The 24,281-nt window shown below is 51.1% G+C and overlaps 2 protein-coding genes across 4 annotated transcripts; one reads left to right on the forward strand and one right to left on the reverse strand.

The window, feature by feature from the left end:
* Positions 1-156: 156 nt before the first annotated feature.
* Positions 157-13,091, forward strand: Mnmip1 (manchette microtubule inner protein 1). Of its 2 annotated transcripts, XM_029475999.2 has the most exons (16): positions 157-226; positions 331-488; positions 589-652; positions 883-1,001; positions 1,188-1,278; positions 1,431-1,486; positions 1,676-1,721; positions 1,833-1,933; positions 2,035-2,121; positions 2,906-2,948; positions 11,262-11,355; positions 11,438-11,490; positions 11,578-11,672; positions 11,828-12,672; positions 12,766-12,823; positions 12,901-13,091. In XM_029475999.2, the coding sequence occupies exons 1-16, from the start codon at positions 223-225 to the stop codon at positions 12,970-12,972; spliced, it is 1,986 nt and encodes a 661-aa protein (XP_029331859.1). In that variant the 5' UTR covers positions 157-222; the 3' UTR covers positions 12,973-13,091. The 2 variants fall into 2 exon arrangements, with proteins under 2 accessions (XP_029331859.1, XP_021015548.1); XM_021159889.2 differs by lacking the exons at positions 157-226; positions 331-488; positions 589-652; positions 1,188-1,278 and having other exon boundaries at positions 791-1,001.
* A 713-nt stretch (positions 13,092-13,804) lies between these two features.
* Positions 13,805-15,305, reverse strand: Eva1b (eva-1 homolog B). Of its 2 annotated transcripts, none has more exons than XM_021161188.3 (3): positions 15,055-15,305; positions 14,637-14,798; positions 13,805-14,444 (listed from the first exon to the last, which is right to left on the reverse strand). In XM_021161188.3, the coding sequence occupies exons 2-3, from the start codon at positions 14,701-14,703 to the stop codon at positions 14,017-14,019; spliced, it is 495 nt and encodes a 164-aa protein (XP_021016847.1). In that variant the 5' UTR covers positions 14,704-14,798; positions 15,055-15,305; the 3' UTR covers positions 13,805-14,016. The 2 variants fall into 2 exon arrangements, with proteins under 2 accessions (XP_021016847.1, XP_021016846.1); XM_021161187.3 differs by having other exon boundaries at positions 14,637-14,731; positions 15,055-15,231.
* Positions 15,306-24,281: the final 8,976 nt, after the last annotated feature.

Below are 24,281 nucleotides of genomic sequence, written 5' to 3' on the forward strand. Positions count from 1 at the left end.
GAAGCTGTTACCCCAGCCCTGGGCTGAGACCCTGGACTCTTCCTTCAAGAATTGGGGCCCAACCTGCTGAGCCAGGCCGCCCACTCCTACTACCTGGATCCTGACCTATGACTCGAGTCTCCGCCTCATCCACAACCAGTCTACCGCCTGGCGGCTTCGCCCGCTCTCCGAGCACCCAATACCCAGCCTGACGGTCAGGCTGCGCAGGGAGCCCCAAAAGTCATGGGTATGTGTGTGGGGGTTCGGGGTGGGTTCTTGTAAACGACACTTTCCGAAGGGCAAAGACCACGGACGTCCCCACAGCCTTTCTTAGCCCGCTTCCGCCCGCAGAGGTCCTGGTCCTGGCCAGATACCGAGCGCAGACGGAGGACGAGCTGAGTCTGGCTCCGGGGGACGTGATCCGGCAGGTGTGTGCAGGGCCCGCTCGGGGCTGGCTGCTTGGGGAGTTGCGGGGCCGCCGCGGTCGCTTCCCCAAGCGCCTGGTGCAGGTGAGGCCTGGTGCGGATATGGCCGCGCGGGGGAGCAGGAGCGGCCCTGGCCTCAGCCTCGGGCCTTGTGCTAAGTGCCGCCCCTATGTGATTTTCCCAGGAGATTCCCGAGGCCCTGCGGGGCGTCACCGAGTCCAGACCGCGCTTTCCGCGCCGTCGTCGCCGTGAGTCGAGCGCTGGGCTGGCGGGTGGGGGCTCACTGCCCGCGTGGAACCTGACGGCTGTGGGTGGGGCACCCGCGGCTATTTTGCAGCCCCCTGATTGGCTCGAAGTACAATGCTCCGCTCGAGGGCGGGGCCTGAAGCTACTAAAGGGAGTTCTGGGGTCCACCTCTTCCCCAGTGCTGCAGACGGGGCTCCCTGCTCAGAGCTGCTTCCCTGCTTGTCTGGCCTAGGTCACCCCATCAACTCTCGGGACCCCCAAAGATGGTGCAGAGTGAACTTCAACTACAGCCCAGAGCAGGCAGACGAGCTGACGCTTCAAACTGGGGAGATTTTGGAAGTGATAAAGGAGGTGAGGGGTCCTGGGGGGACTTGGGGAGATGCTGGAGCTATTCACACAGAAGAGAGTGAAGTAAGGGTGGGGGCAATGGGAAGGGAGGCAGCTGGGGAGGATGTAGTCCTTGGGTAGAACCAAGGATGGACACCTCAGTTACTCTTGGACAGAACCAGATGCTCCCGCATCCTTCCCCTTCCCCAGATTGAGGACGGCTGGTGGCTGGGAGAGAAGAACGGGCAGTTGGGAGCCTTCCCATCCAACTTTGTGGAATTGCTGGACAGTGGGCCCCCAAGTGAGACCGTGACCCTGTGATCCCCTGGGACCAGACTCAGCAATCTTCAGTGATCTTCCCAGTGACCCTCCTGACCTTGTGACCCCTTTGGCCCACTCCCTTGACCTAGCTAAATTAGCACCTCCCTAACACCATCGATTCTTCTTCTGCAGGCCTTGGAAATACAGACATGCCGCCAATTACCCCTAATTCACAGAGACCTCCTAAGGTAAATTGGGTCATGGTGGGCACAGCCAGCGAATTCTTTTTTTTTTTTTTCCCCAGAGCTGAGGATCGAACCCAGGGCCTTGGGCTTGCTAGGCAAGCGTTCTACCACTGAACTAAATCTCCAACCCCCAGCGAATTCTTAAAATGGCTTGACACTCGTCTCATTCCCCCCTTTCTCTGCCCCCAATAGTTGAGCAACTTGACATATGACAGCCCTCCAGACTACCTGCGGACAGGTGAGCCCTCCCTCGGTACCAGGTCTATGTGGGAGGTGAACTGGCTAGGTTGTTGGAGGGAGTCACTGGCTGCGGAGGGAAGGGCTACACATTAGAGTGACCTTCTTTTAGTCTCCTGCCCTGAGACCTGCAGGGTCCTATTTGACTACCAACCCGAGGCCCCAGATGAGCTGGCACTGCAGAAGGGGGACCTGGTGAAAGTTCTGAGAAAGGTATGAGAGGATTAGGGGGTACAGAAGAGTAAGGAGTGGGGCCCAGGCAAGAAGAACTTGAGCGATGCTCACCTCCCCCCACTGGCTTGTTTCCTAACCAGACAACCGAGGATAAGGGCTGGTGGGAAGGAGAATGCCAAGGCAGAAGAGGAGTTTTTCCTGACAACTTTGTCATCCCACCGCCCCCAGTGAGTATGGAACCAGGTATGGGGAGGAGAAAGGAAAGGCAATTTAAAAAAAAAAAAAAAAAAAAAAAAAAACAGGAAACCGAGTATGGTGGTACATGCCTTTAGACCCAGCATTTGGGACACAGAGACCAGTGGATCCCTGAGTTTGAGCCCAGCCTGGTCTATAGAGCAAGTTCAGGAGAACCAGAGTTACACAGAGAAACCCTGTCTCAGAAGAGTAGGAAAAAGAAAACTCGGGGATCATGGATTTGCTGGGACACAAAATACTCTCAAAACATCTAGGGATAAGCTGAGGAGATACGGCTCCGGGTTACAGTGCTTCTTCAGACAGGGCCCTAGTGCCCATAAAAATGGCAAATGGGTGTGACAGCTCCTCTGTGTCTCAGCAAAACAGACCATAGTGGTGAGCTGTGTTTGATTGGGAGATTGGTAGAAAGTGGGCTGTGGTGGCCTTTAATCCTAGCACTCAGGAGGCAGAGGACGGTGAATATCTTGAGTTCACGATCAACCTGGTCTACAGTGAGTACCAGAACCACCAGGGCTACACAGCGAAACTATGTCATGTAAAACAAACAAACAAAAAAGAATTAGAAGAGGGATCAAAAGAGATTTCCTATATCAACCTCCTGTGGACACATGAGTATACCCATTTTACACACACACACCAAAAAAACAGGGGTTATGGAACTCCTTGGACCCAGCTAGAGGGTCACCCCTAAGATGAGACTGGACTTAGAACTGGTGGGACTTGTCCTTGGAGTCTAATATTTCTTTTTTTATGTAGATCAGGAAGCTGATCCCTCGGAAAATTATTTCTCGGGAATCAGGTGGGTGCCTGGGAGCATGGGGTGGAGGGGCTGTTCTATGGGCGATCCATCATTTCTAGTTGAACATAAACACTTGTAGTCCCCAAGTGGTCCAATACACCATAGGATCTTCCTCTGGGGGAGGGAAAGGTCAAGGCAAAGGCCCTTGTAAGAACTGTGTGAGTCCTATGTGAGTCAGATCAAGTTCATATGCCGTAGGGCTCTTGGGATTGTGACTGTCACAGAGTCCCTGGGGGTATGCCTGGTGGTGGCAGTGGTGACGTCAAGGATCAAACCCAGAGCTTTGCACAAAGAAGGCAATTGCTCTACCACTGAGCTCCAGATTTGAAGTCCCTAAGGATAAATTCTAGGGTGAAGAGATGGCTAGGTGAGGAAGCTGCTTGCTGTTGTTAGATTATTTAAAGGCAGCTGTGGAAAGACGGAAGGTAGAGAGAAAGAGATTATGCAGGACCACAGGGCATATTTCATCATTTATTTTTAGTTTTATGTGCATTGGTGGTTTTGACTGTATGTGCGTCTGTATAAGGGTGTTAGGCTGCCATGTAGGTACTAGGAATTGAACCCAGGTCCTCTGGATCTGTGCTCTTAACCAATGAGCCATTTCTCCAGATCCCAGGACCATGTTCATCCACAGCAAGGGTCTTTGTCGGAGGGGGTAGTCTGGGTCCACTGAAGAGGGGCGTCGGTCCTCTGGTCTTATGGCAGCAGGAGAATCTTAGCTTGCTCATCAGCTTTGACGAATTGGGCAACTGCCAGACTGTGTTTCTGAAGAGACTTGGAAAATGACTCTCAGGGAGCCAGAAGCAGAGCGGTCGGTTACAGAGTGGGACTGAGAGATTTTCTGGCACTGTTGAGGACGGGAGGAGCTGAGGTGGGGGAGACAGAGCAGTTCTTAGGAAGTGGGCATGGAATGGATTCAGAGTGACGGGGGCAGGTCCCATCGCCAGGACTGCTGCACCCAAATGGGCTCTCACCGGTAGCAGAGAGCTTCCAAGAGATAAATGGAGAGAACTGTATCTGGCCGGAGGGGAAAGGGATGAAGGTCCCTGTCAGCCAGAGTTTCTGCCCAGATTTTTTAGATGCTGTATATTTTTTGCAGCTGTGTTGGGAACAAATGGAGCTGTTGCAGAGAGCTCTTTGGGGAGTTCACATAGAAGTTTGGGCATAGGGTAAAAGCCAGTGAGTAAAACCTTTAAAAGATAGGGTAGGGCTGGCAAGATGGCTCAGTGGTTAAGAGCGCTGACTGCTCTTCTGAGGGTTCTGAGTTCAAATCCCAGCAACCACATGGTGGCTCACAACCATCCATAATGAAATCTCATGCCCTCTTCTGGAGTGTCTGAAGACAGCTACAGTGTACTTACATAATAAATAAATAAATAAATAAATAAATAAATAAATAAATAAATAAATAAATCTTTTTAAAAAAAGGGTAAAAGCACAGGATGAGAATAACAAGGAATTCAAAGGGAGAGTTGAAGGAGGGGAGAAATCAGAAGCCCACACACAGGAGGAAGCTTGTGGTTGAATTTGTCCTGGTCCCTGTCTCTGGGCTCCATCTTATACCAGTTAGGGTTTGCTGGTGTGGATGCAGCATCCTTGCGGGAGGAGGGCCCAGATGTCACACTGTAGCAGCCAGGGAGCTGAAGCTGAGTGGAACACCCTCTGCGGCTCTTTCCAGACATGTTGCTCTGTTAACTGATGTCTACAAGGCTGTCTAGCCGTTTCAGTTCTAGGCCCCAAAACAATGTCCAGCCCTCTTTTAGAGGTCACCCAAATGACATACAGGAGTTTGGGAGTCGCCCTCCGTTAACGCTTTAAGGCTGACCGAAGGGTGAGCAGCAGTTAGATTGTCTCAGAAGAGGATTCATCTAAGGGGTCATGGTAAAACGTAATAGTTGGCAAAGATCTAGAACACAGGGGGTAATAACTGTGCAACTTTGTGGGGAACATTAAGAGACAGTTACATGACAGAAACTTTCTTTTGTAGGCTTACCTGTTTTTATTTTATGTGTATGAATGTCTTACCTCATGTATGTCTGTGTCACCTGTGTACCTGGTCCTTTTGGTAGCCAAAAAGGGTACTAGATCCACTGGAGCTTAAGACAGTATGTTGGTGCTGGAACCCAAGCCTGGGTCCTCTGCAAGGACATTGATGTGATGTTTCCATCGGTATGAACATGAGCTACATGCAGCTGTACAACTGGCTGGACCACGTATCAGCCAGAGCTCTGTAGAACTTGATAAGGCCACTATAGTTAGTTAGCTGTTTGTTCTGTCAGACTCCTGGATAAAGGACAAGCGCCGAGAAGCTTTGTAAAAGACGTCAAAGTCCACATCCAAGGACTCTGAACAGAGTATCTCCTTGATAGTCTTTGCTTCCACATATAATAAACTTTGAATATTTATCTCAATATTAGCAATACAAAGCTATTGTTTAATAAGCAAGACCAAAGGATATCAAGTAAAATAGAATTCTTGGATAGAAAAAAAATTTATAAGGTAAGATTTTTATAAGTTGGGACGATTACCCTAAATGGCCATTATCTAGTATTTGAAAACATGACTCAATACTTAGTTTTATTTACACCAAATGTATGTCTGTGTGACACATGCATGCAGTGCCCACAGAGGCCATAAGAGGGCATCAGATCCCCTGCTACTGTAGTTACAGATGGTTGTGAACCACTATGTGTATACTAGAAACTGTACCTGGTCCTCTAGAAGGACAGCCAGTGCTCTTTTTTTTTTTTTTTTTTTTTTTTTTTTTGGTTTTTCGAGACAGGGTTTCTCTGTATAGCCCTGGCTGTCCTGGAACTCACTTTGTAGACCAGGCTGGCCTCGAACTCAGAAATCCGCCTGCCTCTGCCTCCCAAGTGCTGGGATTAAAGGCGTGCGCCACCACCGCCCGGCCAGCCAGTGCTCTTAACCAGTGTCCTAGCTCCCCAGCCCTGAGTGTTCAGTGTCGCACCTGATCATAGCCAGAAAACAGAGAGGTGATAGACTGTCCAACTTTTGTTCCCTCTGGACACAGGATTTCTTTATGTAGCCCTGGCTGACCTGGAACTCAATTTGTAGAGATCTAACCTCTGCCTCCCGAGTGCTGGGATTAAAGGTGTGTGCTATCACCACCTGGCTAAGAGGGTCTTTGCACATGCTTAACAAGTGCTCTGACACTGAGCTACATCTCTAGTCTTTGAATCTTTGAGACAGGGTCTCACAGAGGCCAGGATAGCCTTGAACTCATGGTCCTCCTGCCTTCCCCCAGCAGTGCATGAAGATCTTAGATTCCCCACTATCTCCTGGTACTTGTTAATGCCTTCATTAGAACCAGGCAGGCAGGTGGGAGGGCATATTGTGGTTTTGCTTTGTGCTCCTTTGGAGCTTAAGAGGTGTCAGAAAGTTTTCCATGTTTTCTGCCTCTGTCCAGTTGGACGGTGTTCTTTACTACTGAGGTACAGGAGTTCTTTATGTTCTAGATGAGACGGTAGCTGGACCTATAGCCGTGTGATAGAGCCCATGCCTGGCAAGCATGAGGCAGGCCTTAGCTTCAACCCCCAGAACACCAAAGGTGATGATGGTGATGATAATGGTGGTGATGTGATGGTGACTGTGATAAATACATTGATCATCGTGTAAAACTTTCCTAGCCAGTGAAATGTCTTTTCATTTTATTGTCATTCTTCTTCTGAGACAGGGCCTCACTATGTAGCCCTGGCTGTCCTGGAACTTGCTCTATTCCAGGCTGGCCTCGAATTCACAGAGATCCTCCTGCCTCTGCCTCCCAGCGTGCTGGTAATGTGTCTGTATATCTGCGCAGCACATGCATGCAGTACCGCTGGAGGCCACAAGAGGGCGTTGGATTTCCCCCTGCAACTGGAGTTACAGGTGATTGTGAGCCACCACGGAGATGCTGGGAATTGAAGCCTTTTCCTCTGGCAGAGCAGCCGCTGCTGGTGCTTGTAACTGCAGAGCCATCTCTCCAGCCCCTCGTCATCCTTTGTTAAAGCTGTCCTTTGATGCATAGAGTTTTGTGTTCCGGTGAAGTGTACCATATTTCTACTCTTGTGTTGGCTGTGTTTGGGGTGTCACATGAGTGGCTGCCTTTGCTGCTGTGAAGTTGCTGTTTCTCACGCCCCACCCCCACCCCCACCTTGCACTGCATATCCATTCTGTGGACCAAGCCAGGGGAAGGGATGCATTCATAGGGAGGAATATCAAGCTCAGACTCTTCTCCAGTTATGCCCTGGATGGTGTCTGGAACACGGATATGTTCTTCTTGTCTTTTCCTCTTAGCTGCCTTTCTGGGAGAGGACTTAGGTACTACTTCACTGAGAATATTGGTTCGAATGTCTGCCATCTTCCCCTTCCCTGCCCCTGCCCCCCAGCCTTCCTGCTCCCTGACTTCTCATTTAGTAATTCTCTCTCTAGCTTCTAGCTGTAATGTTTACTCTAATGTTTAATGCGTATGATGTGTGCATAAATCTGTCTATACACAAGCAGGTCATGGGCTTGCACTGTGTATTTTTCCAGGAATGCTGTCTTCTGTAGTCAGTCTCTTTGTTTGCTTTGCTTTGATGGCTCTTCCTGACGGCCCCTCCGATGATTTCAGTGTGTGTTGAGCTGGGCCTGTGGACTGTGTAGGCTGCCTCTGTGTGTGTGCTCTGCTCTGTGTGTGTGCTCTGCTCTGTGTGTGTGCCTCTGCTCACGGTGGGCTGCCTCTGTGTGTGTGTCTCCTTCCTTTGAGCTTATGACTTCAGCTTAGCTGTGGGAACCTTGTAGGCCTTAGGAAAGAAAGGCTTCCAGTAGGATTTGATTTTGTTTCTGCCAGCAACCAGAGGACACCAACTCCTCCCAGCCACCTGGCCATCTCAAGGAAAGGTGACACGGGGTGACTGAGCTTGCAGCCTGTGTTGTTAAGCGGAGGGAGCAGAACCTGGGACCCTGCCCCACATCACTGGCCCCAAGCTCAGGAGCCCGAGCAGAGTTACCCATTTTCCTACCTGTGCTGGGTCTTCACTGTTAATTAACATAGAAAGACCCAGTGCATTGTGGGTAACGCTGTTCCTAGGCATGGGAGCTGGGAACAGCCTAAGAACAGAGCTGGCTGACAGCAAGAAGGATCTGTGTGTTTATTTTCTCTCTGCTCTTGTCTGCAGATTGACGTTTCCTGCTTTAACTTCCTCGCAGTAATAAACTGTAACCTGGAATGGGAAACTGAACAAGCCCTTCCCCCGTTGCTTGTGTTCTTTATCAAGGCATTTGTCACAGTGACAGAAACGAAAGCAGGATGCCACTCTCTGGCCTTCCTCCTCTATTTATGGACTTTTTTTTTTTTCATGACAGGGTCTCAATATGTAGCTCTGGTTGTTTTGGGACTCGCTCTGTAGACCAGGGTGACCTCGACCTCCGAGATCCCCCTGCCTCTGCCTCCTGAGTGCTGGAGTTAAAGGCACCCAGCTCTATCTGTGCATGTCTACTGTCCTTTTTTTAATTGCTTCAATGATTTTATTTTGCAAGTGTTTTCTTTGCGTGTATATCTTTGCACCATGTTTGTGTCTGGTACATGAGGCCAGAAGAGGGTGTTGGATCCCTTAGAAGTGGAATTACAGGGCTGGTGAGATGGCTCAGTGGGTAAGAGCACCCGACTGCTCTTCCGAAGGTCCAGAGTTCAAATCCCAGCAACCACATGGTGGCTCACAACCATCCACAACGAGATCTGGCGCCCTCTTCTGGAGTGTCTGAAGACAGCTACAGTGTACTTATATATAATAAATAAATAAATCTTTAAAAAAAAAAAGTGGAATTACAGATGGTTGTGAGCTGTCATGTGGGTGCTGGGAATCAAACTCAGATCCTTTGGAAGAGCAGCCAGTGCTCTTAACTCCTGAGCCATGTCTCCAGACCCTCTCCTAGCCTCTTTTCCTCTTTTAGGAAAATCATCCCAAGGAGTATATGATTGCTGCCTAGTGGGAGGGCCCTACAGAGCCCTTAGTCAAATAATAAGCAGCAGCATTCAGGGTTAACTATATTGAGTTCTGCATGGCAGGCAGCTGGGCACATAGGTGTTGGGTCACTCAGGCCTCAACACACCGCTGTATACTGCATGTATGCAGGTCTCCAGGTCTCGCAGATGAAGGCACTGTGGTACAGAGTTCCCCTGCCCGAGTTCTTACGCCAGTAGCAAGAAACAAAGCTGGCGATCGGAGCCTGTACTTATAAGAGCTTGCCGTCAGTGGACTTATGTCAGTGTGTATGCATGTATGGAATGACTTTGTCTGCCAATGCGGATGCCACTGTGTGTGTGGCTGCCTTCAGAGCTCCTACTAACGTCATTGTCACCTTTATGTGGCCTGCTCTGACCATTTTGTTTGGGATTTTTTGAATACTTATTTTGAGACAAGGTGTTACAGCATAGCCCGGCTGGCCTTGAATTCCCAACATTCGAACTAGCTCTACCTCCAGGGGCTGGGGTTACCGAATCCAGATCATCTCACTTAGGACTGTACACTGCAGGGCTGGGAAGATGGCTTACCTAGGCTGATGGCCTTGGCTTTAATCTCCATTACTCACTCGGAGGAAGGACAGAAATGACTTCCCCCAGTTGTCCTCTGCCCTCCACACCTAGGCAAATAAATTCCCATGTATGCACATCAGCATACACACAGATATTTAGCACGTTACTAAGTTAAAAATTGCTGAGTGGTGGCACACACTTTTAATCCCAGCACTCAGGAGGTAGAGGCAGATGGATCTCTTTTGAGTTTGAGGGCCAGCCTGGTCTACAGAGTGAGTTCCAGGACAACCAGGGATACACAGAGAAACCCAGTCTTAAAAAGAAAAAGGAAAAAAAAAGTCCACTGTTGCTGACCATGGTGGTTACACCAATAGTTACTACTTAGGAGGCCACCTGAGCCCAACCTGGGTAGCTATAATGAGACCCTGTTTGATATCTATATCTGTGTGTGTATATGTGTACATATATGTATATCTCTGTGTGTGTGTGTATATATATATATATATATATATGTATGTGTGTGTGTATGTATATGTGGGTGTGGTACACACACCTTTAATCCCAACACTTAAGAAGCATAAGAAGGTGGATCTCTGTGACTTTGAAGCCAGCCTCATCTACACAGTTCTAGAACAGCCAGGGCTATGTAGAGATCCTCTCTGGGGGAGTGTGGAAGCTAAAAAGCAACCATTCCTATACATATATGCGCATGCATGTGTGCACACAACACGTTTTCTTGGTATATTTTGTGTGATACTGGTACCCATGAGGCCTTGAATCACCCTAGTGCTAGAGTGCTGGAGGTTAGAAGATGCCCCTCCCCTTAGGTCGGTGCTGGGTATTGAACTTGTATCCTCTGCAAGAGCAATCCACGGATTTCAGTGGCAAACCCACAGTGGCTCGCTGCCACGTGGGTGATGAGACTTGAACCCAGGTCCTCTAGAATTGTAAGTGGTACCCTTATCCCCTGAGCCATCTACCTAGCCCTCTTGCTGAATTTTTTAGAAGTACAAGGATTGAGAAAAGTGAGACTTGTCTTATCCTTGCAAAGTGGGACTTGAGAACAATAGAAATGGGGAAGGCTGTGTGGTGGGGGGGTGGGGGAGCAGGGTCTGGGAAGCTGGAACCTGCATCTGGATGCCACGGTGTAGCTGCTGGTGGCTCTCCAGGAGGAGCTTGGTTTCTGTTCTTGAGACTGAGTGTAATCTCGTCATCCTTTGAAATGACTGGCGAGAGGGCAGCTGAACATGACTGAGGTCTCAGTGGCCACGGTGGCTGGGCATCGTTGTTGGTTTACTGATGATGATGAAACTGGGTGAGATCATTTAAAAAGGCGTGAGACGGCAAGAGAGGCTGAAGTGCGATCAAAAAGTGGGGATTCAGGCTGGGTGCAGTGGTGCAGGCTTTACTCCTAAGGGGCACTTGGGAGACAGAGGCAGGTGGAGAGAGGCCACCCTGGTCTACATAGTGAGTTCCAGAATGGCAGAGCTACATTGTGAGACCCTGTCTTAGGGAAAAACAGCTTTGTTGCAGATATGGGGATTGTTGGTGATCCATAAAAAAATAAGGACTAAACTTCAAACACTGAATTAAAGCCTGTCCACAGAGTGCTCTCTCCCGCACACACAGCCTCTCCTGCTGCCTGCTGTGTTCGGATGGGGTGCTTCGCAGTTCCCTAAAGGTGATCTCCCAAGCCTGGTAGAAATCATCACCAATTGAGTCTTCTGTGCACGGCACGAGACAGAGACACACAGCCAGGGACTTGGACAGATGGACACAACTCCTTTTTCTCTTCTCAGCTCCTATTAAGGAAACAAAGAAACTCATGCCTAAATCATCTCTACCTACTGTAAAGAAGCTGGCAGCAGCAGCCTCTGCACCAGGCAGAGCCAAGTAAGGAGGATGGGGCATTGAGGCTGGAGGAGAGGCAGAGACACTCCTCCTGCCCGACTCACAAGTTGCTCCTGTGTTCCAGGACACTTTCAACACCCAGTGGAGACAGCCAGAAACGCCCCTCCCGGAACTCTGGTAAGGGCTTCCTATCCAAGTGGAAGGTTGGGTGGTCGTGTTGAGGGATAGAGATGAGCGTGGGTACCCGAAGCTCTTCTCTCATAGGCTTCAATGGCAGCTGCCTCAATGGGGGACCCAGGCAGCCTGGGAGAAAGGGATCCAGAACCCAGGCTTCCCAAGAGCACTCTGCATCCAGTCAGGTGAGGGGAGGGGCCAGCTCCGTGGGAGAGGGCATTCCTGGGAGGAGATGGCTCCCACAGGTGTGTGGTGGAAGGGTGAAAGACCCCAAGGGAACAAGGAAGCTCCTCCGGGGAACCCAGCTTCCAACCGAGACCCCATCCCACCATCACCACAGGAGGATGAACAGAAAAGCCCAGGAAAGGGTCCCTCCAGGAGTAAAACCCCGACTCCAGAGAAGTCTCGACTTCCAGATAAGGTCCTTGACCCAGAGAAGATCCCGGCTCCTGACAAAGACTCCATTCCAAAGGACCCCATTCCAAAGAAATACCCAGATTCTGACAAAATTCCTGCTACAGAGGATACCACTCTGGACAAGGCTGGCACTCCAGAGAGCACCCTTTCTGGGAATAAGCCAGCTAAGGATGAAGCCCTTGACCTGAAGATGGTCCTCCATGAGGACACTGCCCCTGCATTAGTAAAGATCTTGACTCCAGAGCACATGATTTTTAAAAAGGAGCCTTCTAGAGACAACAGTCAGTGCCAGCACTTGCCTCAGGGAGGATCCACACAGAGGCCTGAGTCTCCTGCACCCTCAAATGACATCCAGGTGCCAGGAGAGTCCTCCCCACCACCTGACTCCTGCTGTTGCCTGAGACAGGTGAACGGCTCCTTCCCAGCCCAGTCCAAGGCTGAGGATGTGTCTGCCATGGAGGAGGCCAATTTTTTTGAGGAGCCACTAGCCAAAGATGAGAGGACCCTAAACAAGGCACTCCCCAAAAAGCTGCCTTCTGAAAGGGCGGGTCCCCAAAAGCAGGTGCTTCCCAAAGAGTCAACCCCCATCCCCCAAGTGCCACACACTATCGAGCAGATGCCAGGCCCTGAAGAAGCTCCCACACTTCATCCCTTGGCCCCACTAACCTCTCCCAAGAGCAAGAATGACAGCATGGATGTGTTGGAATCGTTAAAGGAAGAGGTGGGGTTGCTAAGGAGCCGGCTGGAGCTTCTGGAGTTGAAGCTGGAGTAAGTGGGCAGTAACTAACTCGGAGTGGGGCGGGGCGGGGCGGGAGAGGGAGGGAAGGGTCCGGCGTTTCACCCTGAACCCCCTGTACACAGACAGAAGATGGGGGATGTCCGGGAGGAGCTGAAGACTGAGGCGCTCCTGTCGCCGGAGGTGGGTGGAATGGGGACGCAGGAGGGAGGAGGGAAGTAGCTGGAGGCCCTGGTCCATGATGACCCTCTCCCACCTAGGTTCAGATGATGCAGAGAAACCGGAAATCCTTCAAACACGCAGAGACACAGACGGAAACACAGACAGAATGAGAGCAGGTTCAGGCCGAACCTCAACCCAACCTGGAGGGACATCTATCCTGCTTGGGCCACCCCGGTCCTTGCACACAACTTTGACAAACTCCATGGAAGTAAAAAACTCTGAACACTCAGACCAGCCTGGTCCTTGGGGGGCGGGGCCAGCCAGCACACCGCCTTCTGCATTCCTGGCAGTCTCTCTCGGGCACATCTGGCCAACATGTGGCTCCCATTACCATTCTCAAGGCCTGTGCAAGGCTATTTTTATCCACCGGATGGTTGGGGGCGGGGGTAGTCTCCTTCGGAGGCCAGCCCTATGCTAGAGGCAGGGTGGAGGGACCTGGACTCTGGGCTGGATTCAGGGAGCCAGCTGTGTGCTAAAGGGGTGGAGCCAGCCGTCTCTGGGCCCAGCTCCTCCCAATTAGCCTCTGAGCAAAGGGACTCCTGTGCCCAGTTACTTGGAATGATTTCTGGCCTAGAAGTATCTGCTCAGTCACTAAGTCTAATAGAATTTGCATCAAAGTTGGAGCCTTAGGACTCCCTGTGATTGCAATGATGAGATCCCAGGGCAGGTCATAGGGGCAGGGGACTAGGTGACATTTGTCCAAACACCTCCTGGTTCCAGCCACCGGCTACCGTATTTGTGAGGAATGCTCATAGTATCCGCCCTGTGTGCAAGAGGCGTGTCTGGGTCTGTTCCTTTGATCTGTGAAGTGATCACAAGCATGCACTGGGTGCACCCCCAGAGGGGGTGCAATCCGCTACTCCCACAGCCCCGGAACTCCCCTGCAGCAGGGCTGGAGCCTGGGGGCCTGCTGAAAGCAGTAGTAACCAGTGAGAGACTGAGTCGCCGAGACTACCTTTCATTGGTCATTATTATCGGGAGAAGGTGGGAGCTGGCATTTTTTTCCCACCCACACCTGCCCTATGAAGAGTGCTTAGCAGGCAGCGATGTGACGCCCAATAGCACCAAAGAGAGTTGGGGGCAGAGGCAGTTTTTTGAAGGCCCTGAGGCAGTCCCATATCCAGTACTCTGGCCCCACGCTGAGGGGCCGGGTGTCAGTAATAGTGCATTCGTCCCAGCGTGGCCGTGGCTCCGGGCCCAAGCGTGCCGCTGCCCAGCAGGTCTGGCTGCCCAGTGCGCCAGATCTCCCGCAGGATTCGTTCACGCTCCTCCAGCCGCTGTGCCCGCTCTAGCTCCTCTGCTGACGTGAAGACATTGACGTTAAGGGGCCCGTCGGGTTCTGTGGACAGCTCCTGGCCCTGCAGCGTGTCATCAGGACCCAGCCTCGTCATGGTGTCCTCATCTTCCTCGTCGTCCTCGTCTTCCGGCTCTAGGGTGCTGCTCCGGGGGTCCCGGCGCGGAGCAGGGGTCCGGGGTCGCGAGCGAGGCGCGCAGGAGATGCTGATGACCAGCAGGCATAGGGTCAGCAGCAGGCCGAAGCAGACGCCAAGCACGAAGTAGAGGCCGAAGCTCTCAGGGTTAGCTAGGGAGCAGGGAGCGGAGGTCACAGGGGGCCCTGACAGGCTAGAGTCGTCCCATATGGGAGAGATCCAGGGTTTAGCTAGTCTTGGGGCAAGGAACGGAAGGGCTGCAAGGACTGAGGGTGAGCAGCTGGGAGTGGAGGGCTGCCTGGGTTATGATGGACGGGCTCCGTGCCCCCAGGCCTGGCCCTCACCTCTGATGTGCGCATAGGCTGCCAGGCTGTTGCTGAGTAGCTCCATGTCCCTTCTCGGGGCATCCATGCTGCTGGGATGCAGCTCGCCTGTCAGCCTGCGAGGTCACCCAGGTCAGGTCCTCCAGAGCCCAAGGCGCTCGCTCCTCGCGTAGCTCCTCCACCCTGGGGTGGTGGGGGGTTGGGGGGAGGGAGCGGTTCGCCTCACTGGATCGCAGATCTGGACTCTGCTAGTCCTCGTCCCCCCGCAGACGCCTCTCCATCCCCGGGAGCGGCGGAGAGGGCGCACACGCTCCGCCCCCTCGTGGGGTCCCCAGGCGAGGCCCAGCGCAGGAAGGGCGAGGCGGTGCCTCGGGCTCCCCTTCCACCTCCCTCCTGCACCCCTCCACCCGCGGGGCCTCGGCCGGCCCGGCTCGCTCACCCGTCAGCGTCCCGCAGCTTCGCCCCGGCAGTGGCGTCTCCCCGGTGGCCGCATACACCCAGGCCGGGCCGCCCCGTCCGCCTTACCAGGTTCGCACGGCGGTGCGGCCGGACACCGCGACCGACCAGCCGGCGGAAAGTTTCCTCCGAGGAAAGAGGAGGGACGGGGCGGGGCGGGGAGGAGAGGCGGGAGGAAGAGCGCCTGGAGGAAGGGGAGAGGGGGCGGCCCCTGCTCCCCTACAGGAAGCCGCTGGGGAGGGCGCTCACAGGGTCCGCCCCCGCCAGTACTAACAACAACATTAGTTACTAAACATCCCTGGGGCCTGGGGCCCCTGGCCGCAGGTTACCCCCCCTCCCGCTCCCCGTAGACATCCCTTCATTTAAGCCTGCCAACCCTGGAATGTGGCTACCATTAAATCTCCAATTTGCAAATGAAGTAAACTGAGTCAAAGATCTTGAAGACCTTTGCCACACGGTCAGGATTTGAACCCACAACGCTCTGACTCTAGCGCGCAGGCTCCAAACTACTTTCCTGTGCATGGCTCCTCCTGGGATGGGGCGGGTCCAAACTCCTTCATCCTTCTAGCCCTTCCTAGACCTAGTAGAGGCAGCCGGCACCCCCGCGTCCTTATTGGTTTTCCTCGGAGAAGGGATCTCTCAGCCCCTCCTCCCAGGGCCCTGGCTGAGTGTGTCCAGCTGCTGTGGTCACCCAAGGTTAATGATTGTCGGACTCGGCGGTGAGCCAGGTCCCAGCATATTGCAGACCCCAGCGGGGGCCTCGGCGCTAGGGAACAGCCTCGCTTGCTTTGCTCGCCGGACCTGCCCAGTCACACGTGTGCTTCCACCTGGGCTCAAGGCTGGGACAGAAGTGCGCTTGGGGGGGATCTGCAGCTGGCCTCTTCTTTCTGCTTACTCTCCTGGCCAACCCCCTTCCCCTCCCTACGCTGGAGCTGGGGTGAGGGGGAGGCCTTCTTGGCGGGAATCTTGGGAAGGAGGAGGGAAAAGAATGGCCAGAGGAAATTGCAGGCATAGCTGTAGGCGCTGCCTGAAGCCTGGAGGCCATTAACCCCTTCCCTGTTCAAGCTGCAGACCCCGACTCCCCCAAGCCCGCCTGGGTTCAAGTAGGGGTCAAGAGGAGATGGAGAAAGGACCAAGCTGGCTGAGACCTGGGTATTTTTGTGTTTAGTCTGCTTTGTAAGCATGCGTTGGCCCATGCGTACTTACCTATTTGCATATAATGCTGCCTCAGCATTTTAGTGTGGGATAAGTTCCAGGACAGCCAGGGCTATACAGAGAAACCCTGTCTCGAAAAACCAAAAACCAAAAAAAAAAAAAAAAAAAAAGGAATTGGAATTGCAGAGGTCAGAGGTTACAAGCCCTTGGGAGGCAGGCATCTTCAAGGGGCTGTGAGGTGTCATGAAAGTAGTGGAATGCATTAATGTGATGGAGAACATCTTGGGTAACTCTCACAGAGACGCCCCAGGTAAGAGCTCAGTCCTGAGGAGAGGGCAGCCATACCAGGATCTCGGGGAGCTTGTCTAAGGCAGGATCAAAGGGTAGGATGGGAGCATGGGTGGCGTTTCTGGCTTGCAGAGATGGAGCTAGCACGAGAGGTTCGAGGGGAAAGTAATTGATGATCGGAGACCACACAGGATTTGCAGATCACTAAGGATCTTGGATTTCATTGGCAGTGAATTGATAAACCCCTGGAGGCTTACATTAGGGAGTGTCCTTCCCCACGCCACACATTGGAAAGACAGGCTTGGCCACAGCAGGGCAAGAGTGGAAGCAGAGGGCCTGGCAGTGGTGGTGCACGCCTTTGAATCCCAGAACTTGGGAGGCAGAGGCAGGTGGATTTCTGAGGTGGAGGCCAGCCTGGTCTACAAAAAAATCTCAGAAAATTCACCATGCACCATGTAGACCCAAATCCCTTCCTGTCTCAAAACAAAACAAAACAAACAAATGAGTGGAAGAAGAGAGAACAGTGTTGCAAATATTCAGGAAAGGAGTGGTATGGGGTGGTGGTGATGGTGGTGAAGGAGGAGGAGGAGGAGCTGGTAGTCTGAAGGGAGTTGCTGTGTGGACATAGTTTTGAGGGAAGATAGTTTTCCAGGCAGGCTAGACAAGATGAGATTAGCATCCTGGAAATAGGTGGGTCACCCAGTTCCAGAGAACAGGGAGAAGGGAGTCTGTCTAAAGCCTCAGCCCCTGAACCCATACATTAAGGGATCTCCTCTACAGCAGACCAGCAAGATGAGAGGAAAACCAGGCAGGAGCAAGGATGGGACCCTCTGGGTTCTAGCAGGCTGAGAGGTACCAGAATCAATACCCAGGCAAGGTCAACATTTCAACATCATCAGTGATGCCTGTGGGTGAACATGGCCAGCCCTGTCCCTCCAAGGCATGTGTGACTTAAACACATACAGAATAACTAGTACTGGGAATGTGTTGACAAACATGGCCTGCCAGCCACTTAAATATTACTGTGTGCTGCGGTTTAGCTTGTACAACTGTATGTAGTGAGGAGACCGAACCTGACTTTGTGTGGCACATTCCTGTTCTCTGTGACGTCCGCATGACTATCCTGTGGGGTTTGAGATGGGATTTCACCATGCAGTCTGCATCGCCAACCTAACATCTCTGTGTCCACCTCTGGATCTGATGGGACCCATGCTCGGGGAGACAGGCTGAGACAAAGGGAATATGCAGAGTACTGGACTATGCAGACAGACGCGCACTAATAGAGTGCTACCTTCTTCAGCCGGCTGCTCGTGGCTAAGCATGAGAAGTGACTCCGTGGCCCTGATGACTCAGAAGCAGAGAACTATTCAAAGTTCTGGAGAAGGTACCCTAAAGTCTTCTTCGGCTGAGATGACTGTCCACTGTGGCCAGCTGCCTGCACCTGCCAGCTATAGTTTTGTCCAGCCTCTTGTTTCTTGCTGGTGGCTGGACTCTCATCCACAGTCTGCATCCTGCATCCACCTGCAGATCTCTGCTTGTTCCACCAGGGCTCCTCTGCATGCCTGGCCACTTGTCCTTTGGCTGGCCCATCTCTGTCCTCCTGTGTGTGAGATCAGGAATTGGTCATCTTGGAAAGGCCCAGGGAGGAAACAGGAAAGGCAGGTCTTGGCAGGTCACAGCGGGGGATGGGGGCGGGTGGGTTTGAGAGATCCAGACTGGAAGAGGCCTCAGGGCCCTGGCTTAGCCAGAAGGGAAAAGGGCCTCCTGTGGCTTGTCAAGTCTCTCAGTGTCCCCATGACCCCAGCACTAGTACACTGGCTAAGAAGGGGGTCCCAGGTAAAATTTGCTCGGGTAAGTGTAATTGTAACAAATATGAACTGCCTTCTGTTCCAGGCATTCCCTGTGTAGTTTGTAATGTGGCTCCCATTTGACAGAGGAGAATGAGGCTTAGCATTTTGCTTTTAGGCTCACAGAGGTACAAGTAGTAGGGCCTGGATTTGAACTTCTGTAGAGTCAGAGTCCCATAGAGGAGTTTGTTATGAAAAAAAAAAACCCACTCAGCTGCCTTTCTTGGTGTGTCCCACTGTGCTTGCTATTCATGCTCTGGAAATGAAACTTAGCCAGTACCAACTTTCACATCTAAGTAAAATGTGTCATTTTGTCCTATGATATAGAAATTGCATGTATCTGCGGCTCATTGCCAGGAAGGTGAGAGTCATGTGTGACTGATGCTAGAACACCACAGTAAGGGTGATGTGTGCTGTGATTGGTAAAGCTCAGAACAACATGAAGTACAAATTCCATCCACGTAACACAGCAGTGAACAGTCCCAGGAAACAGCTGGCCCTGGTGGCACACCATTCCAGCTTGTAGGAGGCAGAAGCAGGTGGATCTCTGTGAGTTTGATGCCAACCTGGTCTACAAAATGAGTTCCAGGACAGCAAGGATTGTTATACAGAGAAAAAGCCTGTCTCAAAAAACAAAACAAGCTGAGCGGTGGTGGCGCACGCCTTTAATCTCAGTACTTGGGAAGCAGAGGCAGGTGGATTTCTGAGTTCGAGGCCAGCCTGGTCTACAGAGTGAGTTCCAGGACAGCCAGGGCTATACAGAGAAACCCTGTCTCAAAAACAAACAAACAAAAAAACAGAAAAACAAACAAACAAACAAATCTCAGAAAATTCACCATGTACCATGTAGACCCAAATCCCTTCAGTTTGCCTATGAAATGGAGTTAGATTCCAGACTCTGATAAATCCTTTCTAATCTTTGTTGTGCAGGATGTAGAATGTGCCTGCTTATGGGTTGTCTGGGGTCCCTGGCCCCTACTCTCTAAATGCTAACGGCAACACCCAATTGGGACAAACACCACCTGCTACTCCACAGTGGTTACAACAGAAAAAGGATCTGACCAACATTTATTGTGACATTTGAGTAGTCACTAACTGAACATATGGGTGGATGGTGAGCAGGAGCCAGGAAGAGTTCCAGAAGAGCAGTGGACATGGACTGAAGGCTTTGAGGGGAGAATATAACAGGAAAAGTGTTAGGGGAGGCTGCAGCAGCGGGGACTGGGTGAGGGTAAGCAGAGGAGAACTTAGGCCTCTGCACTTCAAGTGGTGGTTTGAATATGCTTGGCCCAGGGGTGTCCTTGTTGAAGAAAGTGTGTCACTGTGGGGGTGGGCTTTGAGACCCTCCTCCTACCTGCCTGGAACCCCCAATTAAATGTTGTCCTTTATAAGAGTTGCCTTGGGGGCTGGTGAGATAGCTCAGTGGGTAAGAGCACCCGACTGTTCTTCCAAAGGTCCAGAGTCCAAATCCCAGCAACCACATGGTGGCTAACAACCATCCGTAATGAGATCTGGCGCCCTCTTCTGGAGTGTCTGAAGACAGCTACAGTGTACTTACATATAATAAATAAATAAATCTTTAAAAAAAAAAAAGAGTTGCCTTGGAGAAAAAAAAAAAAGAGTTGCCTCGGTCATGGTGTCTCTCTCGGCAAATGGGAACCCTAACTAAGACAGGGACCAGAGCGCATCCATGGTTCTGATCAGGAAAGTGGGTGCACATATGAATTCTGTTATTTTTTTCAGTACTGGGGCCTCTTAGGCAGGCATTCCACAACTGAGCATAGCTGCAAGCCACCCTTGTATTCCTGCAAGCCAGAAGAGAGCACCAGATCTCATTATAGTTGGTTGTGAGTCACCATGTGGTTGCTGGGAATTGAACTCAGGACCTCTAGAAGAGCAGTCAGTGCACTTAGCCTTTGAGCCATCTCTCCAGCCCCACCCTTTACTCTTACTTTGAGACACTTTCACTAGGTGCCCCAAGCTTAGCTTGAGCTCCTTCTGCCTCAGCACCCTACACACAGCTAAGACCTCAAACCTGTTCCACCGGGCCTGCTGTTTCTGTTATTTAAATTACATATTGGTATGTGTGCATGCACACATGCAGTGGAGTGAAGTCAGAGGCCTTTGGTGAGCGTGGTCTTCCCTTTTTCTCATGTGCACCTTTACCTGGCACGATCTCACTGCCCTCTCCTTGTTTTGTTTGTTTGTTTGTTTTTTGTTTTAAAGATTTATTTATTTATTTATTTATTTATTTATTTATTTATTTAATGTGTATGAGTCCACTGTAGCTGTCTTCAGACACACCAGAAGAGGGCATCAGATCCCATTACAGATGGTTGTGAGCCACCATGTGGTTGCTGGGAATTGAACTCAGGACCTTTGGAAGAACAGTCAGTGCTCTTAACCACTGAGCCATCTCTCCAGCCGCCGTCCTATTTTTAAGACAGTGTCTCTCACTATGTGGCCCAGACTGGCATAGTTTGTTGTGTAAATCACACTAGCCTGGAACTTGTGACAATCCTCCTGCCTCACCCACCTGAGAATGCATGCAGGTGTGTATCACACTTGTTGCTTAGTTTTCTGTCGATCTCGCACAAGCTGGAGGCAATCCTCGAAGAGAGAACCCTCAGGTGGAAAAATCTGCCTAGCAGCCTGGCCAGTAGGACATTTTCTTTCTCTCTCTCTTTTTTGTTTTTTGGTTTTTTTTTTTTAACATTTTCTTAATTGAAGATTTGTGTGGAAGGGCCCAATCTACTGTGGGCTTTAAAGCAATCTGAGGGTGCCAGAGGGAAGCAAGGCAGTGAGCAGCATTCCTCCAAAGCCTTAGCTTCAGCGGCTGCCTCCATGTTCATATCCTCCTTCGGGGCAGATTATGAGCAGAATGTGTAAGCCAATTTTCCCTTCCCCCACACCCCCAGGGCCCATTTTGCCTTTGGTCATGGCCTTTATCACAGCAATGGAAAGCAACGTAGGAGAGAAATTGGTGCCAGGCTAGTAGGTACTGCTGTGACAGACCTGCCCATGTTATACAGGGACGATTGTGAAGGGTTTCAGAACGCCGAACTGGAAACGCTGTTGAGCGTTCAGGCTTAGGAACTCGGAAGGTAGTACTGAAGGCAATGCAGACAACAGAGGCCCAGCGTGCGATGTTTTAGAGGGAGATTTGAGAGTTCCTAACATTGGGGCTCTTCGTGGGCTGTTTTGTTTTTTTTTTTTTTTTTGTTTTTTTTGTTTTTTTTTTAAGATTTATTTATTTATTTTATGTAAGTACACTGTAGCTGTCTTCAGACACTCCAGAAGAGGGCACCAGATCTCGTTACGGATGGTTGTGAGCCACCATGTGGTTGCTGGGATTTGAACTCTGGACCTTCGGAAGAACAGTCGGGTGCTCTTACCCACTGAGCCATCTCTCCAGCCCCTTGTTTGTTTTTTGAGACAGGGGTTCTTTGTGTAGCCCTGGCTGTCCTGGAACTCACTTTATAGACCAGGCTGGCCTCGAACTCAGAAATCTGCCTGCCTCTGCCTCCCGAGTGCTGGGATTACACCTTTAGGCGTGCGTCACCACGCCCGGCTTGTGGGCTGTTTTGAACTAGGAATCTGTGGTTTCTGGTCAGCCAGAGCTGAAGAATCAGCCACAGTTAACAAGAGAAGAGAACCACCTATTTGAAACCTTTGTTTTACTAAGACAGTTGATGTCGCTCAGTCAGAGCTGGGGAAGCAGCTGTGATTAAGAGGAAATTGGTGTCACTGAGGCAAGACCTTCTGGGAAGGTTACCTCAGGGTCAGCCCGCCAGAACTGTGGTCCAGAGGAACCCAGGGCTGTACTTCACAATGGAGGCTGAACTTGGTAATGTGGAAGGGTCTCTCAGGTGGTATGGCTCTGAAGGAATGAGGTAGTGGTCATGAAGCGCAGCTGAGGCTTGGCCTGAGCAAGGCCAGGCAAGGCCATTGGCAAGCATTCAGCTTCCGTTACAGTGAGGACCCCAGAATTGAAGGGGTCCTAGATGCTGAGCCTTGGCACTGTGTGACAGGATCATAGTCCCTGAATAGAGTTGGGGGTGGTGGTGAAGGTGGAGCCTGAGGAGACCCCCCCACAGCATACTGGAGATACCAGGATCATGGGGACACTCACCAAGGATAGCAGATGTGTAGTGGAGCGGCCTGAACCTGTCAGACAAGCTGTGTATCCTGCTGGGGAATGGAGCTACCAGGGCCCTTCAGGATCGTGAGTGGATTTGAGGTAGTAATCATTGAATGTCTGGTTTTTGGTTTCTGTTTATTTGACCATGACTACGCCCTTGCTCCTCTTTCTAGGAGTAATCAAGTATTTATTTTTGATTTTTACAGGAGCCCACAGTTCACAGAGACTTAGGGCATTTAAAAAAGAAATGGATATTTTAAAGAGATGAACTTTTAAAACTCTTGAAAATTGCAAAGACTGTAGGACTTAAAAACAAAACAAGACAAAACAAAACAAAAACACTGGCCGGGCAGTGGTGGTGCACGCCATTAATCCCAGCACTCGGGAGGCAGAGGCAGGCAGATTTCTGAGTTCAAGGCCAGCCTGGTCTACAAAGTGAGTTCCAGGACAGCCAGGGCTACACAGAGAATCCCTGTCTCAGAAACAAACAAACAAAAAACAACAAAAAGACCCTGCTGTACAGTTGGGTTAGGTGTGGTGGCTCAAGTCTTTAGACCTAGCACGCAGGAGGCAGATTAGGTGATTCTCTGTGTGTTCCAAGACAGCTAGGGCTCCATAGTGAAACTGTCTCAAAAACAACAGCCAGGTATGGGTATCCATGCCTTTCATCCCTGCATGTGGGAAGGAGAGGCAGGCAGACCTCTGTGGGCTCAAGGCTAGATCAGTCTCCATAGAGAGTTCCAGGAGAGCAGACCTACATACAGGGGTAGACTCTGTTTTGAAATAACAAAACAAGCAACAAAACCAACCAAGTATGGATTATGTTAGCTTGAGATTCTGGAGATAAACAACAGAGGTTATGGTTTGTGATGTCTTTTTGTGCCAAGCTGACAAGGGGCCGGTTACACTGGTTAGGTTGTTGTTGACTTGACAAAAGTTGGAGCCATCTGAAGAGCCTCAACTGAGAAAATGTCTCCATCAGACTGCCTCCAGGTTCCTGCCGTGACTTCCCTTGGTGATGGGTAAAAATAATACCCCCTTGTCCCCAAGTTGCTTTGGTCATGGTCTTTTTTTCTTTTTTTGTTTTTTCGAGACAGGGTTTCTCTGTGTAGCCTTGGCTGTCCTGGAACTCACTCTGTAGACCAGGCTGGCCTCGAACTCAGAAATCCTCCTGCCTCTGCCTCGAGTGCTGGGATTAAAGGCATGGGCCACCACGCCAGGCCAGTCATGGTCTTTTTTTTTTTTTTTTTTGGTTTTTCGAGACAGGGTTTCTCTGTGTAGCCCTGGCTGTCCTGGCACTCACTTTGTAGACCAGGCTGGCCTCGAACTCAGAAATCCGCCTGCCTCTGCCTCCTGAGTGCTGGGATTAAAGGCATGCGCCACCACGCCCGGCAATTTTTTTTTTTTAATTAGGTATTTTCCTCAATTACATTTCCAATGCCATCCAAAAAGTCCCCAATACACTCCCCCCCACCCCCACCCCATGGTCTTTTTTTTTTTTTTTTTTTTTTGGTTTTTCGAGACAGGGTTTCTCTGTATAGCCCTGGCTGTCCTGGAACTCACTCTGTAGACCAGGCTGGCCCCGAACTCAGAAATCCGCCTGCCTCTGCCTCCCGAGTGCTGGGATTAAAGGCGTGCGCCACCACGCCCGGCGGTCTTTTTTATAGCAACAAAAAACCTAACAAGATTACGATGGCTGGGGCTGGCTCAGCTTTTAAGCGCACTGACTGCTCTTCCAGAGGTCCTGAGTTCAATAATGGGATCTGATGCCCTCTTCTG

The sequence above is a fragment of the Mus caroli genome, unplaced genomic scaffold (assembly GCF_978045245.1).
Source record: "Mus caroli unplaced genomic scaffold, Mus_caroli_1 scaffold_6, whole genome shotgun sequence".
Taxonomy (NCBI): Eukaryota; Metazoa; Chordata; class Mammalia; order Rodentia; family Muridae; genus Mus; species Mus caroli.

Coding starts and splice junctions, on each gene's coding strand:
- Eva1b (XM_021161188.3), bottom strand. CDS start 14,703: ATGGATGCCCCGAGAAGGGACATGGAGCTACTCAGCAACAGCCTGGCA. Junction 14,445..14,636: donor AGCCTATGCGCACATCAGAG/GTGAGGGCCAGG, acceptor CCTGCTCCCTAG/CTAACCCTGAGAGCTTCGGC.
- Mnmip1 (XM_029475999.2), top strand. Junction 489..588: donor TCCCCAAGCGCCTGGTGCAG/GTGAGGCCTGGT, acceptor TGATTTTCCCAG/GAGATTCCCGAGGCCCTGCG. Junction 11,356..11,437: donor TCTGCACCAGGCAGAGCCAA/GTAAGGAGGATG, acceptor CCTGTGTTCCAG/GACACTTTCAACACCCAGTG.